This window comes from Lutjanus erythropterus, chromosome 16 (genome assembly GCF_056507025.1).
Source record: "Lutjanus erythropterus isolate fLutEry1 chromosome 16, fLutEry1.hap2, whole genome shotgun sequence".
In the NCBI taxonomy this organism is placed as follows: domain Eukaryota; kingdom Metazoa; phylum Chordata; class Actinopteri; order Lutjaniformes; family Lutjanidae; genus Lutjanus; species Lutjanus erythropterus.
Window position 1 is genome coordinate 28,601,161 of NC_139332.1, and position 21,532 is coordinate 28,622,692.

Consider the following 21,532-nt stretch of genomic DNA (forward strand, 5'->3'; position numbering starts at 1 on the left):
AATTCTTCTTTTAAACAATCTATATGGTTATAAGTGTCAAATGTGATATGCTGTGTTGTTTTTGTCTTTGGAAAAAAGTAGGCAGGGGTGGAGAGAAAAACAACAACTGGGACAATCGCTGATTCTGGCTTTTGATTCGATTTTTGAAACTCATTTTGATCGATTATGTACTCTATGTGATGCCCTACTGTATATTCTGTATATATTATGTATAAAGAATGTTTGTAATATCAGTATCAGCATTGCTCCCAAAATGTAATGTTTACAGTAATGTTCACATCTTATTTATCATTTGTCCCGAGCATCATTTCTACAGGGATCTTTTTGGGAACCAAAAAAAATCCAACCTGCCTTTTAATTTCATTGCCATAAAAATCAGCGTTAGCGTGCACTTTAAACTACGTCATTAAATCCCTGCCCGGCCATCACCGCGCGCCGCTGCTGGTCCCACAAGACAAGATGCTCTTTTTTTTCTTCTTCTTCTGATGAATAAAATTAAGCACTTCCACCCCCCACCCCCCCCCCCCCCCCCCCCACCTTTCTCTCTCTCTCTCTCTCTCTCTCTCTCTCTCTCTCTCTCTCTCCCTCTCTCTCTCCCTCTCTGTCTCGCGGCCTATAAAGCTGCAACAGCTGATCTCGTGCATCAGAACGAGCCGCAGCTCCGCACGCGCCGAGCAGAGGAGGAGAAGAGAGACAGAGAGGAGGAGGAGAGGAGAGAGTGAAAGAGAGAGTTAGCGACGGGGAGATGAGCTCTTCTTATGGTCTTCCAAGGGTAGTTTTTAACGTTTATTTGAGCAATATTTTTAAGGAACTGTGAAGACACTTTGGCTCGAGAAGCTGAAATCTTCCTCTCGAGGCGTTTTCTGGAGTCAACGGTTGTCTTTTTGAACCCCGTTAACCTTCCATTCTTTCTGACCGCTGGCCGACCGTTACAAGTCGTTACATTTCCACTTCTGTTGAAGGCACCGCCGGTACATTTAACGGTTGCAGAAAAGAAAGCTTGGCTCACCTGCACTGGAATTTTCTCCCGAGTGTGTTTGCACCTCTGTCTCCGTCTGTGAGGACATTTCGGCTGACTGTTTCTTGAGAAGCTTAAGTCTTATTCTCGAGGCGTTTTCTGGAGTCAACGGTTGTCTTTTTGAACCCTGTTAACGTTCAGTTCTCTGACCGTTACACCTCGTTACCTTTCCGCTTCTTTTGCAGGCACCGTCGGTACATCTAACGGTTTGTTTTCGACAAAAACTAACCCTGATTGAGTTGACCAACCTGCATGGGAATTTCCACCAGTGTGTGTTTCGCTCCGAGTTGAGGTATTATCAAACCGGTGGAAACTTCGTATTCTTTTTCTTCTCTCTTTTTTCCTCCGGTGCTGAACGGACAGTCGCGACTGGCGGTTGGCTGTGGCACGCGGGGAAAGCGGAAAAGAGTCTTGCTCCGAGGGGAGCTGTCCGGTGCTGAAAGCACGAGACAAGGGGCACGCGACGAACTGTCCTGGGAGCTGTCCGCGTGCTGAAGACCAACGGTTTGGAACGAGAACAATAACGGCAGTCTTTCTTTTTGAGGCAGCGGAATAAAACAAATAAAGAAGGAAAAAGCGACGTTTTTACGGCTGTTTCCACCACCCATGTTGCCGGGGCTATAGCCAGTACAGGAATTGCTTTATTTTTTATTTTTGACCTACTCCACAGGTCCTCCGGTGCCAACTTGTCAAAGAAAACAGACATTTCCCCAGGAATTAAAAATAACAGTCTGTTTTTTGCCTAGGATCCAAAAATAACCTGAGCAAAAATAAATATTAGTTATGCTAAAAAACAACAGCACGTGAAAAAGCCATGTCACCTCTCCACTTTTGTGGCTGTTTGATTGGAGGGAACAAACGCACCTTTAGTAGCTGAAACCAGGAAGGACATTACAGTGAAAACCAGGCGATTAAGAGCTGACATATAGATTTTGGTCAGTTTGAAGTGGACTGGGAAACAGAGGAAGAGTGTGCTTTTCTTGTCTGAGTGTAGGAGCAACTACTGTCCCATCATGCCTCGCTCTTTCTTGGTGAAGAAAGTGAAACTGGACGATTTCTCAGCTGCAGAGCTGGAGAGCTCATATGGTCACAGCAGGAGAGAAGAACTTAGTCTGCGATTCCATCATCATGACAAAGGTTCGTCACCCTACCACCCACACACACACACACACACAATATCTGCCATACATCATTCAGGGTATTTCTTGATCCCCAGATTTAAAGCATTAGTCATGACTGTGCCAGAAGAATGAGTAGAAAAAAGGAATTACCGGGTCAAACTACGGTCACAACCCATAAATATATCATTCAAAGGCACTGAGTAAGTCTTTTTCTTGCAAAGATTATTTCCATGAAATATGTGGAGAAACAGATCAAAGAGATTACAGTAAGTGAGAAAATCTTCAGACTTAACAACCTACTGAGAACCCCACAGCCTTAGAGCTGCAAAAGACACAGGAAGAACATAGTTTAAGTAATATAATGTAATGAATGTGTGACCTTTTCCAACTGCCAGGTCACAGGTCAAGGCAGGGCACAGGGGTCTTTCTCAAAGGTGCCTCATCGGGGGTCATTTTTGATGACTCAGTGATTAACCAAACACAATCTGTGTGTGAAAATGTGACATTTTCCATTTCCCATTGAGTAAACACGTCATATACACTCACATGAATAGATTTAACATCTGAGATGAAAATTGCATGTGGTCAAAATAGGTGAATTTGTGAATTAAACAGTCAAATGCAATTTTTTGGCAAGGGCAGGCTCTCTGGTCAGACTTGTGCCATGCCATCATGAGCAACATCTTATAAATCAGCAAATAAAACTGTTGATCTCTCAATTCAACTGCAACATTTCACACATTTTTGTTTTCCCACACTCTTGTCATCCTGAAAGGGATTTTGATGCCACATGAATAGAAAAAGTACTTGTTGTTTTTCATCTGCTGCCCACCTAGATATACAGGACAACACACACATATTCAACCCAGCATAATTGCTCACAAGTCAGTAAAAAAAAACCCCGTCTTTTTTTTTTTTTTTTGCAGAAAACTATGCTAAATGATTATGCTGATAGATTATGTCACCAGCACACATGCAGTAGGATTCTCTGTTGTTCTGTTGGCCAGTAAATTATTCAAATCAGGTTGTTTCCAGCAGCTGTGAGTCTCCCTCCAAGATTTCAACAATATTGCACAGCTACATTGACGCTAAATGGTTCCCACGCACTGCATAATCCTGGATACACAGGCAAAATACAATAAAGAGTCAGTGAGAATAGGTCAGACATTCAGTGAAATCCTCAAGTATTGATAAAATACTTGCATTGTTGAACAGACGCTGACAGGTTTATATTTGCTCTTAAAGAGATAGTTCACCCCCAAATCAAAAATACATATTTTTCCTCTTGTGCTATTTATCTGTCTAAATTGCTTTGGTGTGAGTTTTGGAGATAAAAGCTGTAGAGATGTTTGTCTTCTCCTGAATATAATGGCAACAAATGCATCTGAAAAACTGTTTCTCTCTCCAGAAACCATGACCCAGTTACTCAAGATGATCCACAGACCTTGCTGTGTGCAGTTCCATTAAGGAACTATTTTCTTTGCACCATATAAATAAAGTAGTCCCTACATGAGGCAGTTCACAACAAGGTCTGTGGGTTATCTTGAGGAACGAAGTGCCACCTTGTTCAGTTATATTTGTGAGAAGGCAGACAGCTCTTCAGATATCTCCAAAACTCGGACAGTCACACCAAAACAAACTAGATCGATAAATAACACTAAAGACACTAGAGGTGGAAGGAAAATATGTTTTTGGTTTTTTTTTCATTTTAGGGTGACCTGTCCCTTTAAAGGTTGTTTTTTTTTTTATTCTGGCGGTGTTAGGAGTGAACCACAGCTTTGTGCACTTATTCATTGCATTAGGAACAAATGTAACAGCCTTCTTTATGTAAAAGCTGTGTTAATATTTTAATATTTTTTATGCAGTTACAAGCCCACCCAGATGTGCAGCCTTATGAGGCCTTTTAGCCTCTTTTAGCTCATTGTTTTGGTTTTAATGGCACTTTTACTGTCATCAACTCTGCAGCAGCAGCATGCAGCTGTTTTGGGTAAATTAGCGCTCAGAGAGACAAAGTTAAACCAAGAGCTGATGAAGAATCTTGAACTAGGGATGTTGATGATTAATCATTAATCGCTGCTACAAATTTCACCAATTAAAAATGTATCAACCAACAATTTGTTGGTGTGTTTTCTGTACCAGTTTTTGGAGCTCTCAGGTTTTCTCTCGGTTCGGTTTGGTCTCCCTTGTTAGTCTAGAAATGGAAGCAGTGGTGCTCCATTTGACATTGTGTTGTTTGTGCCATTTGTTGAATAAGGACAGGCAGACAAAAGCATCTGTTTCAATATATATATATATATATATATTTAGGAGGTAACAGAGACAGAGCTAATGGAGAACAGTAATTTGACTTTAGTGGCCAAAATCATAACTCAAGTGGGATGATTATGCTTGTAATAGTAAATATGCAAGGCATAGGCAACACATTGGTCATGTCAGCTTTATAAGGCAATAATTTGCCAGGGTTGTGTGTCTGTTAACTTGTTTCTGCCCCCTAGTGGCCACAATATGATTAATGCAGCCATAAAACCTAGGGGGAAAATTGTGTGTGCCACAGCAGAGGGAGAAGTGTGTAACACTGTTCGTGCAGCCCGGTGGTTTTCACATTGTACCAAGGTCAAATGTGAGATGAAGAGATCCCAGGTGTTCTGATGACAGAGAGAACAGAGAAACATGCAGCAGCAGCAGCAGCAGTGCGGCAAGCATGTAAAGACTGAGGCTGCTATCCCTTGTTATAAATATAACAAGAGTTTGACTGAAGCAACTGCAGCTTGTTGCACACACACACACACACACACTCACACACACTCGTACAGACAGAAATGCACACAAACATACACACACGCACATGAACGTACACGCACTGCTGTGTTTCTGTCAACTCGGCACATTTCCCAGGCAGCTTGCACAGCTGAGTGCACAGCATCACACACACACACATACACACACACACACACACACACACACACACACACACACACACACACACACACAGAGGAAGCAGTCAGTGACCTACAAGTGTCCAAAGCACACAAGTGTGTGTCAGTTACTGCTGGTTTGGATCAAAAATTAAATTGTAGCTTGCAGCTCTTCTCTCTCTCCTCCTCTCTCTGTCTCTCATCGCCTCTCCGTCGCTCTTTCCCTTTCTAATTCACTGTATTTCAAAGACACATAAAAGAGGGATGGCTCTGGTTTGGCAGAGTATTTTAATCTTTAATAAGCATTTAGAACAGCTATCAGCTCTAATGCTGCTAAAGTGCTTTGAAATGAATACAGAGTTGACACAGCGAGACAGGGACGGAGACAGTTGGAGAAAGACAAAGACAAACAGACAGAGACAGTACAGAGACATTGAGACTTACAGCAATTATGGTTCACAGAGTGGTTCTATAAGGAGGGGATACTGGGGGACGGTCATGTTTAATTGGCAGGGATCATAGAAAAATCTTCTGTGAGAGAAACCAGCATGACACACTGTTTCAACCTTAAAATTGTATGCCTTAAAACCAGGGATGGAGTTTGTTTTTATTTTAGTGTTAAGCCTGTCAGTGACATATACATAAATCAACCTGCTCCTTAGTACTTTCACAGCAGAGTAAACAAACACTATAAATTGGATGATTTTTGTTTTTTTCTCACCAGGAGCCAAACTCAGATCAGTAAATCAGTTACTCATTGAGCCTGTTACCCACCACACTGGTCTTTAGCCTTATGTTGTGGCAGCTATTGGGCAAATATCAATCAAATTAGGCATTGATCGCAATGGTTCATGCAAGGATGTGTTCAGTGTTTGGCAAGACCCGTTCCTTTACTCCAGCACCACCATCTGGTCAAAATTTCTACCTGTACAGGAGAAATATTTAAATAAACTGGACACATTGTCATAGTTTTTTGACCACACTCATGTTTTCAAATAATTTAATCCTTTTTATTTCAGACACTTTACACAGGCTTTCCCTTTTGCACCACCTTCAGGCCAAACCATCAGTTTTGCAAACATGACATTTCCTTTTAGTGCCACCATCAGGAGAAACTTCAGTGAAATCTTCAGTGTATGTTGTACTGTGGGGTAGTAGCTATTATAGTTAATCCTAAGTACAGCTGGTTATATTAAACTTTGCAATGACACCAATCAATATTAAACACGTCAAACCTCCCATGTATGGCATATCAATATTAAACTAACCAGGCATGGATAAAGTACCTAGAAAATCGGCTAAAGAAATAACAAATTACCTTAAATGATAATATAAGAGTAGATATTGCTAAAATATCACTGTGAATGCAGTGTTTCTGCATGAGTACTTTTGATCCTTTTAAAATATTCTGCTCTGTTTTTTCTTAAGTAACATTCTGAATTTTGAGTGCTGGACTTTTAATGGAGGCTATGATATTTCTGCATTTACTGAAATGACAAGTGTGTAGCAATTAGTGACACCTAGAGGTGAGGTTGTAGACTGCAACTGAAACTGCAAACTTAATGAAAACATAGATATTACATTTTCTTTCTGCCATGTTTGGCCAGTAGATCCCTGTAAATCTTACATACCGAACCTTTAAGTAAATAATCTGAATATGTGGCTTGAGCACAAAAAAAACTTTCAATGAGTCATTTCAATGATTTTTTTTCTATGGGAAAATCCCTTTAAGGGGAAATAAGCCAAGTCTGATATGAAAATTGCCTTAAACAAGACAGTGACCTGGCCAGCTGTTCACCGTCCACCAGTACAAGTCTGTGGTTTTACTGGGAGGCTGCCACTTTGAGCGATTATGATGTTCTGCAACAGCTCCAAGGCTGGGTCTGTTCTTAGTCAACTTAGTAGGAGTTAAAAATGAACACTTGGTCATGTTTCAAAGCGTTTACTCATGCTCTATAAAACAAGACACACATATGCAGGCGTGCACGCACACACACACACACACACAAACACGGTACTTTGTTCCAGAGTGCAATGATTGAATATTCATGATTCATGATTTTTTCTCTCTCCACCTCTTTCCGACTCTCTGGCCTCCACCCTCTATTTTCAGTCTTCCTTTATTTCTCCATCCTAATTTAATTCAGAACGTTAAATCAGCATGAGAGCTGTAAACACCACTGCCAAACCACCTAACCACAAACACCATATTGGACCCATATTGGACGTAAAAACCACTTTCACTCTGCCACAACTCTTTTTTCTCCCTTCTCCATTTCTTTCTTTCTTTCTTGCCATCTCTCATCTCACCATACTTCTTTTCCCTCCCTCTCTATCTATCTCTGTCTCTTGTTCTCATCGTATTATTGATCAACTTCTGAGCTTTTCTCAGAACTGCATCATGAAATTATATTACCAGCAATAGTATCTCCTCTGCTGCCTGTGTCTAAATGCTCACAAAGTGCTAATTGAAATGGAGAGCTATTGATCGGCATAGATCCACAGGAGTCATGGCTGTGGGGTATTAGCAACCATAGTCTCTCCTTGTGTCTGTGTGAGTTCAGCCTGTTGAGTGCAGAAGCCAATAATAGAAATAATGAAGCAGCTGACATCATAACATGGCAACAAATAATTCATCATATTTGTCAGGAGCTGTGCAGAAATATGCAGGTTGCTCAGGAATGTGTGAATCCCAGGAAAATATACTTACTGTCTAACTCAAGAGGAAGATTGAAAGGTTATAGCCAAGACACAGTTGAATGCAATCAGTGTCAGGGTGCCCTTGAGCAAAGCTCTAGACTCCCAGCTGCTGTAATAGAGATGCTCTGTGTACAGCAGTTGACGTTTTGACAGCTCTGAGGTGTGACTGTGTGCAGCTGTAGACCTGTCAGGTGCAGTTGTTGAGGAGAGAGTGTGCTCACTGAACCCTCTTATGAAAAATAAAGATTTCCCACTGAGGGGAAAGTGTCTCCTCCTTGCTGGCAAAGACATAAAAGCACTTTACTGCCACTATAAATACCGCAACTCTCTCCTACTCCTTCTTCTCAGCTTTATACCACCTCCAAAAATGGCTGTGTTTTAGACAAACCTCTCAGTGTGGGGGTGTATCTCAAGAATGGACTCTCCTGTGTCCACTTGTATCTCGTACGGACATGCGTGTTTATGAGAAAACAAAGTTTATCTTTGAGCACAATGCGCATGTTGTTAATGTGATCCTGGGCAGTCCAATTGATTGAAGCAGAGATGCCAGCTTGTAATCAGTGATATTATCAGGAGACGACATGTGAAGCAGCTCTCTGAATAATAAATGAACGTCGGTGAAGTTTGATTTGTAGCCTGTTTTTACATTTATATGAAGTCTTTTTTTAATTGTATTGTTAGTGGTGAACCACTGTGCAGAAGTCTGTGACACTCAACATTTTCAAACCAGTTTTGTCATTATGACTCACTGCAGCACTTTGGTTGGTAGTTAAACTAACATTACTTTAATGCATGTTAATTAGGGCTGGGTAGCATGTCAAAAATTATAATAGCAGTACCCTTAAAATGATACTGATACAAATAGAGTATTTATTTTTTCAAATTCATTTGATGCATTGATGATTTGCATTAAGCTGAAGAATGAAACTAATACAGAAACCATACATATCATCCTTTCTCTTAGATCTGAGTACAGAAAGGATCAAATGGATCAAGCATTGTTTGACTGTGTTAATCTGTCTTTTATTCATTTCTTATTTCTGCTACTGCTATGAGTTGGATTTGCTGAAAAAATAATACACTTGTAGAATCAGCACAGGCCAATCACAGTTGCAGAAGTAAAACACCACATGATGATTCGATTTCAGCCAATTGCTTTATTTCCACTGAGTGCTCAACATCCAATACTCAAAATCTGGCCAAAATATGGTATATTTCGAGGTTCAGACCTGGCAACATAACATTAGAGCTGTACCTGACTCAGAATTTCATCATTGTAGAATTTTATTGTTAAATATGAATATTCAGCTATTCATTCTTTTTTTTTTTTTTTGACAATCAAGTGACACTTCATTTAACAGATATTTGAACAGGGTTTGGTGGGATGTTCAGGGTGACAGCAATGTTCACGTAATATTGTAAACAAGCCAAATTAGCCGTCCTAGCTAATGTGTGCTAACTGCACTAACTACGGATTGGGAATTTGCAACAACTTTTTTTTGCAGACATTTGATATCAAACAAAAGCCAGAGAGAATATCATATTGCTGTGCTGTAATTCACCACTGCTAAGGAAAAGGCAGAAGATTATGTTATTTTGGAGCCTTGCCGGTAAAATCTTCTCTTCATACATGCAGCTGCAGTTCCTTGTCTCAGAACTACGACGTGTCCATGGTGGCTGCCGCTGTTTTCATACGCTTTCTTCCGTCTTCACTGAGTGGACGGTATGATTTGACTTAGTGGAATGACTTTATCCCAGAAAGCAGTGTGAAAGCTACTTTGTGCAGTGCAAATGATAGAAAGTACGATTTTTCAGGACGTTGCGGTTAACAAAGCTATATGAAAAGATGAATCTTGTTAAGGCGCACAAAATCCCTGTCTGGTTGCTGTATCAGTTTTGTGGAACTCATGCAGCTCCCTTGTATAGATTTTCAAACCAATCAGTTTCTAATGTCCAATCAATCCCCCTGCCATGGTCAAATGATTAACCACTTCCTCCCTCTCTGTCTTCAGGCTACGTCAGCGATTATCTGAGTCCATCTCCTTATGATGATGTGGTGGGAAGCGACTCATCTGTCATCTCTAAAGTACCCTCCCCTAGCCATCCTTCAATCATCTATGGACGCATCGACAGCACCTATTCTGGTATTCATGGTGATATCCACGGCGATTCGGACCAGCCGGACAGCCCGCGGTCTGAGGTGTCGTCATCGGCCGGTGGTTACATCAACGGGGATGCAGCCGTGAGCGAGGGATACACAGTGGATGCGTTCTTCATCATGGATGGACGATCACGGAGGAAAGCCACAGCGAACCCCAGAGGAACCACCCAGAGGCACACCTGCAGCGAGTGCGGCAAAACCTACGCCACGTCCTCCAACCTGAGCCGACACAAGCAGACGCACAGGAGCATAGACAGCAAGATGGCCAAGAAGTGCCCCACGTGTGGGAAGGTCTACGTTTCCATGCCCGCGATGGCCATGCACCTGCTGACCCACGACCTCAAGCACAAGTGCGACGTGTGCGGCAAAGCGTTCAGCCGGCCGTGGCTGCTGCAGGGCCACATGCGCTCACACACAGGCGAGAAGCCGTTCGGGTGTGCGCACTGTGGCAAGGCGTTCGCCGACCGGTCGAACCTGCGCGCTCACATGCAAACGCACTCAGCCTTCAAGCACTACAAGTGTAAACGCTGTGACAAGACGTTTGCACTCAAGAGTTACCTGAACAAGCACTACGAGTCGGCATGCTTCAAGGGGGCGTTCTCCCCGATGAGCTCACTGGGGGAATGATGGATTCAGAGAGGCCGATCGGAGTTTTCTTTTGTTTATTTAAATCAGATTTTACTGGCCTCACTCCCTACGTTTCCTGCTTTCCCCAAGAAGAAGCCCAGTACGCCTGAGCACTGCGAGGGAGGAGTGTTTTCTCTGCAAGGATCATGAGGCGAATGACAAAAATAGATCGAGGACATGTCCGTTTTTATCTAGACCCTCCAATCCCTCCTTTGTCTCCTCTCTCCTCATCTGGAGGTGGGCTGAAAAGTTTTCGATGCTTGATTTAGATTGTCACCTGCTTCGATAAGATACGTCCCCCACCGAGGCTGTTTTGAAACTCTGTGAAGATAAATAAAGCACAGCACATCTAGCTCATCATTTTTGAAGATACCTAGATCTATTTATGTCCATATCTATCCACGTCCCTCTTTTTTTTTTTTTGTTCAACCCATGACGAAACGACACTGAAGCACAATTCTTCTTCCATTTCTCTGTCTTTCTGTGACAGGAACATCACAGGAGTTTAAAGCATGAATCACATGTTTCTTGCAAAGAGATTCAAAGAACTTTCATATTTTTCTTAAAAACAAACATTCATAATCTAAGGATACATCTGGTTTCCTGCTTTTGGTGAAACTAACCTTGGACTGAACTTATGAGGAGATAAAGCATCAAAACAAAGACAGCAGATGACATTTGTTCTCTGTTTTTTCTTTATACTACTCACATGCTTTGCCTACTGACACACCCACACTGAACTGTGAAGGAAATATGATGTACAAACCTGCTATAACATGGTAGGCATGACAAGTTAGTTGGGAAATTATCTTTTTTTGTGATTTTTATTTAAATCATTGTCTTACATGGACACAAACATGGAAGCTATTCTCTTTTTTAAGTTATTTTTGGCGTTTGTGCTTTACTTGACAGTAATCAGTGGAAAGTGAGAGGGAATAAGGGAGACAAACTGGACTTCCATCGCTGAAACTCCCACTGAGCCACCAGGGTATTCCTTAACAAACTACAACATAAATCTGAGGTTATTTATTTTTACTTGTCAGTGTGAAACGAGGATCCAGACATTGAAAATGTCCTGATTTTCCTCAAAAGGTCAAACCTTTCTCGAGTGTTGTAAAAAAAAAAGTGTTTTTGTTGCCAGCGGGCCACACAGTGTTCAGCTTTGAGGTTTACGTCTTTTTTTATTATGTGTCTATTTATTGCCTAATTTATTTATTTATTCTTCTTCTTCTTCTCTTTTTGTAGACGTATTGATTTTGCACTTTACTTTGTTATATTACTTTGTTATATTTTGCCTTTGTTACAAATATGCCAAAGCATTTGACACTTTCTAATTATCGAATACCTTTTTACTTTTGTCCGCCACTTTAATTATAAAAACTACTGCATGCAAAAAATAACAATAGCCTAATAATGGAATCTATGCCAATTTTATGAATCTTTGGGATATTTTGCCAAACCTCTTAGATAACAGGCAAATTAAGCAAATTTCTGTCTTGGGCAATATTTCATTCATATCCGATAGAGCAATAATGCATGATATTTTTGAAGAGACGTGAGTCATAACTGCTTGTAACATCTTGATTTTTTCAAGTACCACTATTCTATGTAGTTATGAGAAATGAAATTTCAGGGAGTTAGCAAACCAAGTTAGTGTTAAATATGGAGGGTTGGGTTAAGAGCTCTGAATTTAGAGGAACTGTGACACTGCTGTGATTCTTTGAGGCTTTCTCCAGTGTTTGAACAGATCGAATTAGCAAGAACAGAGGGTCGGTTTTTCCAATTTTCTGAACTCTGCTGATTTATTGTGTAATATGAACCAAAACAACTGCCTCCTAGTTATAATTCTATCTTGGCATCATTAGCTTGTTGACAATTATGTCTGTAGAAGCATTAGGAGCTGTTGGGGCTTCCAGGGATTCACACAGATGGCACAGCTCCTGTAGGTGGAGGGCTCTGGGTTGGGTCGGGACGGGTCTTTTTGTACATGGTTTATGCACTGCCTGCCTCGTATTATTATTCTAAAATATTGTAGAAAGTAGAAGGTACTACCGTAGGCCTCTGGTGCTGAAACATGGATGAGAACACAAACCCAGAACAAGAACGATCGAGAGTTTTGTATGTTCCCGGTTTTGACTGTTGAGTAGGTGAAACACAACTTTATAACAGCTGTGGTGCTGAATGTGGGGCTCTTTGACGGTCAGCGGTCCTCGACCAGGTCCCTGCTTGAGGTTTTAGTCAGCGATGAAGAAGAAACTTCCTCCCACGCGAGTTCTCTCCGCAGTTTGAATCCCATCAAAACACCAGTTTTGCTCCTCGGCTTTAGACGTTAATCCACAAACTCAACACTCTTCAAAGCCCCTGCACAGTTTCAGCTTGTTTTTCTTTCCATCATCTCTGGTTGTTGTGAGGTTGTTGTGGCGATCCCCAATGCAATTATAAGGATTGTTGAGAAGGAAGAGGAGACACATGGTCAATATTTCAGCACCAGAGTGCATCGACAAACACTTAGATTCTACTATGAACTACTGTAGCCTACTATAGCCACAAGCTAGTTTACCTATTCTTATATAAAAGCACTTCCTCTTACGAATTATATCTTACAACTTTTTTTTGTTCAAAGATAGTAGCACAATGAAAGAGTTTAGATTCAGGTAGACAATGCCTTGTATGTAGAAATAACAACCTCTTTCTCCTTTTTCTACTATGATGAATCAAAGGTAAAAACAACAAAGATGCTGAAATCACACAAGCTGTGTTGTCCTTCAGTAACACATGAAAGTATGCTTAAAAATGACACATTGTGTACACCGACACCTTTATTACGTGTTGTGTCATTTTTAAACATATCAGTGTGAGAGCATCTTCAACACACCTTTTTTAGGAGCGAATGAAAACTCGACTATTTTGCGGCAAGAGGCCTTGTAAATAAGCACTGATGTGACTTTGGAGTCCGATTATTTCTACAGATCTGTATAGAGTGACACTGACGACGACAACGATGATGATGATAATGATGATGATGACGATGATGAAGGTGGTGAATTTTTCTGGAGCTTCCTGCTTTGTTTTGAGTTCTTCCTCTGAGGTTTTTTTGGGACCTCCAGTGGCAGTTTGAAACAATGTAAAGCACAAAGACAACACTGGGCATTTTGTTTCACTTCCTAAATAAAAACTAGTTTAAAAAAAAGTCGTCTCAAGATGTTTTCTTTTTTTCCTGTACTGAAATTTTTTTCGAGAAATACTCAAATAGCCGATTTTTGGTGAGTTTTAGTAGACACCTGCTTGGCCCACTTCTGATTGTTATTTGACTACAGGTCCAGCTGAACAACCTCAGGTATTCCAAACTTTTCTGGTGAGGGTGAAGTTAAAGATCTTTCCCTCTGCTTACATTTTCTACATGACTACTTTAAATCTAGCGATTTAGTGTTGTAATTTATTCCATTTATTCCATTTAATTAATTATTACAACTGGATGTGTGAACCAAGTTTCATGACAATCCATCCAAGAACTGTTAAGACTTCCCTAAAAATCACCAGAATCAATCTGCTGGCAGCTCTCGATGAAAAGTCTGGAGATCGTCACAGTCAGTAGGATTCATCCTCTGGGTAACATGAATATCTCCACCAAATTTAACAACAATAGGTCCAATAGTTGTTGACACAATTTGCTAAAAACCAACAATGTCAGATGAAAAGTCACCAGCGATCACCAACGTCAGTAACAGTCATCATCTGCAGATCATGGATGTCAAAATGTCATGAAAATATTTTTGACTGTGCACCGTCCACACCAAGGAATATAACTATGATTAAAACTGCAAAAAATATAGTTATAAAATGCAGGAGTCCACACCACAACTATAAAGCTGCAGCCTGGCTTCAACCATCCACTTGGATAGATTTTAGAAATATATTTTTCACAGCCCTTAACTGACAGGCCATCTGTCGAGCCACACCTCCAGTGTGGCTAACAAGTTGCAGGATCAGAGCCCAAGCTGAGATAACAAGCTCACATCAGAGTTATTTTCTCAAACTTGACTCAGCGCATATAGGCCGAGTACAATTCCAGATGAGTTCACTGACTTTCAAGTGTAAAATCAGAGCAGCGACCCTTTCTGACTATGTGTGTTAGCAGCCGCAGAGAGTCCTTCAGAAGGATCTTTGCATCATCTGTACACGACCTGCAGAGCTGTGAGGTAACGAGGACTACTACAAAGACCCCTCCACTCCACGCAGCAAGCTCTTTAGAATTAATTAATCATTAGCATATTGATAAGTCACCATGTAAAGACTCATGTAGTTAACACTAATAATAAAATAAGGTGTAAAAGTTTAATAACTGTTTTTTTTGGCTCCTGTGCTTTCATTACTCAGTAAACGGTTAATTAGTGTTTTGTAAAACATTCATTAAGATGATTTGCCTGTAGTGCAAAAAACTGCAACCGGTTATTGTTTACAATGCTTCTCCCTTCTCTCTCTCTACCTCCCTCTCTTGTTTTGCCCTGTGGTGACTGTGCAGAGGTCAAAATCTCTGTTTGTGTGTGTGTGTGTGTGTGTGTGTGTGTGTGTGTGTGTGTGTGTGTGTGTGTGTGTGAATGTGTGTGTGTGACATTTTAATTGCTTGTGTGGGGTCTCATACATGAACAGGGAGGCTGATGTCAGGGCAATGTCTTTAACCTTGACAACCGTGCGACACAACGTGTGTGTGTGTGTGAATGTGCTGCATGTGTGAAGGTGGATATTTGGTTTTATCAGATAAATTCATTTTTAATTTGCTGTGTCACGCGGTTAGATGTTTTGATGAAACAGACATTAAGGTCGTAAATATGGACGTAAAAGCCATTTTGGATAAAATAATTTAAACAGAGCGCAATAAAGTTAACAGCATGTTATTTTAATGATGTAATAAAAGTAATTAGATGCCACTCCTATTCATGATAGTTATAGCTGCTGTACCATTTGTAATTGGCCAGTTAGTGATCTGCAATGAATTACAAGGTAAAACAAAACCATGTAAGTTAATTACAAAGACCCCTTTGTCAAAGCTCCACAGTAACATAACAAGCTTCAACAATAAGCTCTATGGGTTACAAAATGTCATGAGTTGCTGCCACTATGTGCTCACAATCTGATTAGATTACATTGCTGCACCCGCTTACTTAGGAGCTCGTCATTGGTGAGGAGGTATTTATCTGCTTATGATTATTAAAAACAACAAAAGTGATGCAAGATGTGATGTTCTGTCCATTGCTTTCATGCAGAGACAGGTCTCGAAGGAAAAAAGACATATTGTGAGGCTGATGTGTCAGGACATGCAGCTGCAGCTACATGGAACAGATAAAAAAAATATATATCTTTCTCCAGCGGAGTTGACAAAGACCAAAGACACATAAAACAGAATGAAAAATGGACTTAAAACCATCAGTTAAGATGTACATTTTGTACATATGTCAGTTAAAATAGAAAAAAAAACTACATATAAAAGAGCAGCTGTCTGTTTTATTAAGTCTGGCACCTGAACCCTGGTGTTTAACTTTTTTCCTCATATGAGAATCTTAAATAAATTCCCAAAATACACAATCACTCATGTAAACAAAATATATGCTTCAACTGAAAAGATCCCATTGTCAAATTTTGCCATTTAAAGCTAAATACGTTCTCTGTTGATCCCTTTCTGATGATCAAAGTTAATATGAACAGCTGGTAAAATAAAGTGACAATATTGCTGTGGGTGTAAAGGAATTTGTAATTGCATTTATAATAACTTAGCTGTGATGATAAAGGCTTTGGGAGTCTGAAAGTTTTTGGTTCAGGTATCTTGAAAGTGCTTTAATTTTACTCTTAAAAAGCTGAAGGAACCCTGAGGAGAGATTGGTAGGTATTTCATCATAATAATGTTTTTTAATGAAGGAATTTAATATACAGTATATTGCAGCTGTTTGGTGATCTATTCTGCGTGAACACATGCAGTTTAAACTTGTTCACATATTGTGATCAAGAAGTGTGTAGGCATCTTCAAATCCATCTGTAGCTTTGATACCCCATTTACACCTGGTATTAAACTGTGATCTGTATCTGGATAAGTCATCCAGATAAGGAAAAATTCATATTAAAGCAAGGTGTAAATGTTTTGTGATCAGATCTGCCAGACCAAATCTAGAGGTTCACCCATTATACTGCATGTCATTGGACTGTGGGAGGATGCCAGACACGAGGACAACATGCAAACTCTGCACAGAAAGGCTCTGCCCCTGCCACAAACTCCCCGGACCCTGAGCCAGCTGGGGGATTCAAAATCAGAACCTTCTTGCTGTGAGGCAACAGTGCTGACCACTGCACCATCATTCCACCCCACACTGTGTTCAGATAAGTGTAAACACAATCGATACAACAACCTGGATTAGTTATCCAGATATAGTTCATCGTTGAAAAGTTCGAGCTTCTGTAACACGAGGTGGCTGGGGTCTGCTAGCAGCATGCAAAACGCTAACTACCTACAGAAAACACCTTGAAAACACCTCTCTCTGCCAAAACTATGTTCTGCATGATGGGTCTTTCAGTCTTAGTTATCTACAGCCATGCCTGAGCTTAGGCACATTAGAGATTTGAACTGACTGCTAATGTCGCTATGCTACTTGACATCACTGTGACAATGCTAACAACAGAGACAGCTCGGGGAATGACATGCAGCAAAGGACTGCAGCATGTTAGCATGCATTAGAATGAAATCCTATCATCTTTTATCAGATATTTATCTCTAAATCTTCAATCAATCACACACAATTCACCAACACCACATTAGCTTTAGCTACAGGGTAAATCTAGCATGACTAACCACAACACAGTAGCCTAACTTGGATCCCATTGATTATTATTGGCTACCATCTGCCTGAACTTTACCTCTAAAGACAAATGACCTTCTATTAAAAGGTGATTGATTTTCTCCTTTTGCTACTAAAGATATTGATTTTCTTATATTGCCTTTGGTCCACTAATGATACTAATTCTAACATTCACTGGAGCTGAAAAAAGGCTTCCTACCTATAATAGCTACTGTCAATATGTGTGTGTGTGTGTTCCTACGAACATCTATGAAATCCATACTAGCATTATATTACTTGGTGTTATACTGTATATTACATTACATCAGTCTGAACCAGTATGGATCCGCTGCAACAGATGGAGCATCAAATCTGGGTTTAATCGAAGAGGAAAATACATTAAAGAAACGAGAAACAATAAGTACTTGTTGCATCTCCAGCTGAAGAGTTCATGCCAACGTCCTGAAACCAGTGGCTGAACTGAAGCCTTGAACTTGTCTGAAACAAATATCAATTTGAAACAAAATATTTTACTAGTGCCTTTAGGGATATGTAGGTCTGATGGTCAGTCAGTTGTAATATCTCAACAGTTATTGGATCGATTGCCATAAAATTATGTACAGACTTTCATGTCCCTCAGAGGTTTGATCCACCGACTTTGGTGACCGCCTGACTTTTCCTTTAGTTGAGTTTAGGTGTCCAAATGTTTTCACGTGGAGTGACAAAACTGAAACTTAATGGTGGAAAACAGGTCAAAAGCAAACACCTACTGCATTGTATTGTATTGTAGGCCTACTGTTAAGATGCAAAACGGAATGTAAAAAACAATCAATTTGAATAATTAATTCTCATTAGAAACATCTGGCAGGTAAAATCAAACCTTGTGGTGACCCAACTTTGGCCTCCAGGCCCCACTTTGGACAACCCTGTTCTAGTTCTACCAGCAGGTTTAAATTTTTTTTGCCTACTTCAAAATACCTGCAAATCTCAGCTGTACTTTGTGTTTAGTGCTAACTAGTGAATGTTTGCACACTCAGTCAACTAACCAACTAACTAGCTGACTAAAGATAGTGAAAATGCTAAACATTATATGCTCTTAACATCACCATGATAGCATAGTTACTGTGAGCATGTTAGCATGCTGGCGTTAGCATTTAGCTCACACTGTGCAGCCTCACAGAGCCACTAGCATGGCCATAGACTCTTAGTCACGCTATCAGAAATTTCACATACTTTCAGTGAAGACATACTCTCCACTTCTAATATAAGCAGCAGCATCTATGCTAACGTCTTTGTTGTTGCTCAGTTGTTCCTCGCTGTCATCACACCTAAACCACTCCCATAGCTGCCAGTAGTTCCTCACAGGATGCTTGGTACAAATCACTGTGGATGATTTCACAAAATGCTAAAATCTTGGATTCCAGGAAGAACAGCTGCTGTGACACAACAACTAATCAGAAACCCAATAAACAAACAAAATGACTCTATAGCCAAATAAAACATGCAGACTAGACAGACAAAGACTGTGAGAACGGCAGAAAATGAGAAGCCACATATGGAGAATATTTTATTTATTGGTTAAAAGCATTTAAATATGCTAATTCCTGTTTCCCATGATGCCTGACCTTCTAGCCTTCAGTAAGTGAAGGGTTTTAAATAGTTCATACACAGTCCCTGTGTAGTTTTCACCTTAAATCATTCATAAAGCCGAAGATCTGTGAAACTCAAACCTACACAGTCAGTACCATTTCTAATAAGACAGTCCTATACTTCGGACCTGTTTAAGCAAATAATCTGGGCTGAGAAGAGAGGAGGAGGAGGAGGAGGAGGAGGAGGAGGAGGAGGAGGAGGGGGAGGAGGAGGAGGAGGAGACGAAGAATTTTGCCTTTGAAAATAAAGTGACGGGTAAGAAGAGTCTGTTCAAGATAAATCATTGCTTCATTATGTGTTTGGAAAATATTCTTCCCTTCATTTTTATGAGTTAGTGTCTTGGCCCAAAGCAATCTTTGACTGACTAAGATGTGTCTTCACACCTGTAAGATCCCCTGTGGTTAAAAACTGAAAGCTCATCCCAGAGTGAAATGAGTTTCAGATGCTCTCAGGTGATTTGTCTCATATTTATTCATATCTGATGCTGAGGTGTAAAGGAGTGGGAAAAGGGCGCGGACTGCATGATCCGTCCAGTCTGTCGTGATTGGAGGGGAATCTTTGAGCACAGTTCAGGGGGGTACAAGCTGTTCCTTTTCCAAGAGCCATTGCATAATTCTTGTTTCTTTTTTAGGAGGCAGAGGTTACTAGGTTTATATGCAAAATAACCATCAGGGTAATAACGAGATTATGAGATTTGGATCAGATTCTCACTAGTCTGGCTCACCAAATGCACACTGGTTGCTTGTTTCAAGTAGCATCACGATGTCAATGGTATCCATGTTTTCAAAGTCCCTTGGAAACAAGAACAACCTCCGAGCTGCAACATACTTGCTAAAAACAGTAATATTAGTGTCTGGGATGCTAAGATAAACAAGGCAGCAGCTGTTACTTTTTCTTTTGCAGCGATGTAGTCATTTTGATGGCAGAGCTCGTCTCCCAACTTGCAAATGTTCCACCAAAACAAGTTCCCCCTCGACACTATTTTGCAGCAGCACATTTGCTACATCCTGGCTTTAGTGCTGCCCAAGATGTTTGTGACAAGCGACAAGAGGTCTGGCTATGTGAGACTGGATTCTCATCAATGTAATTTCATTTTGCATGTGTGCACCAGGTTTAGCAACAGTTACTCTTAATTACTCTTATTTGCCAGACCTAATGTCAATGATCTGCCTTGTAAACATTACATGAGGTGGCATATCCTTGAATGCGATGGCTAGGTGATTCTCACAGTTGGAGGAAGTTCAGTGAAGTTACTGCAAAGAAAAGAAGTCTGCAGAGGGAGGAGGCCTGGGTGGTTCATGCTCTTCTCGTCAACAGTTAACATTGGTTTATTTTAAGCCTAAACAAACCTTATAGGGTAACAAATCAAAAAAGGGTTTTGATTTGTAACAATTTTGGATGCCACTGACAAATGATGTTGTCAGATCAAAAATTGCTTACATGTCAGTCTGGAAGGGTTATTTTTATGTTGGATATAAACAACTTCTACCGGCTGTCATTTTATTGGTTTGTAAAAGGATGTGAGTCCAGCCTGTTCTCATTCCCAACTCGTCAGATGCTGACATTTTGCCACTGCCCCTCTGCGAATGATACAGACGCACACGGTACCTGTTAGTGGCTGAAAGAGATGCACCAGGCTTTTTTATAACTTGAATTTTTCCTTCTCATTGGTTGATAAGACAAAGCTTTTGACATATTTTGATATAAAGAGCAAGTGAGTCCACACATGGAGGATGTGGGGTGGACGGGTGGCTCAAACATACACAGGACTTTCATCTCAGAGACCAGGGTCCGTGTCATGTGAAAAGTTTTAATGTATGGACGTAACTTTCATCTTGCAAGCCGCTTCAGTGTACATAACACACTTAAAATATGTTCAGAAAGCAGGCAAAAGTGGTCCCTACTCTAATTTCTTGGCTAAAATGTCTATTTCTGTCATGTCAGTGTGAACATGGAACCTCATCTTTTCAATTCTGCTTTGGGTCACTTCCATATGTGGCCCTAAATCAGATAATGGACTATTTTTTGCAATGTGGATTCAGTATGAACAGTCATATCAGAATTCATGTGACTCTTGTGCCTGAAGCGTCTTGTCACAAGACTCTGGTGGAGAGGCACTGACAGATGTAGCTAAAAGAGCCCTGACATCCTGAAATTCTGGGTGAAATCTGTTTCTGTGAAGCCGTTCACATCACAATCCCGCATGAATCTCATGAGTTCACCGCCTCCACATGCACATCAGCTTATAAATAAAACCCTAAATGCTGACTTCACTGTCCTCCATCTGCTTTCACACAACAGTGTGCTGTATTTGACATCTTTTTTTATTGTTCTTTTGTGCATGCAGGTCAGTTCAGGACTGGAATCTGATTTTGGCCTCGTTTAAAAACAGTGTGAACAAAAAAATCTGGTCTAACCAAATTGTTTTTTTGCCTAAACCTAACAAAACTGCGACTGTTTCACAGTGTTCACCAAATGTTAAAAGAGGCTTTCTGGCAGTGTCTCATACAGCAGGT

General features: G+C 40.5%; 1 protein-coding gene across 1 annotated transcript; it reads left to right on the forward strand.

The window, feature by feature from the left end:
• The first annotated feature begins 660 nt into the window (after positions 1–660).
• LOC146313281 (transcriptional repressor scratch 1-like) lies at positions 661–13,731 on the forward strand. Its single transcript, XM_084739503.1, has 2 exons — positions 661–2,155; positions 9,767–13,731. The coding sequence occupies exons 1-2, from the start codon at positions 2,032–2,034 to the stop codon at positions 10,540–10,542; spliced, it is 900 nt and encodes a 299-aa protein (XP_084595629.1). The 5' UTR covers positions 661–2,031; the 3' UTR covers positions 10,543–13,731.
• The last annotated feature ends 7,801 nt before the right edge of the window (positions 13,732–21,532 follow it).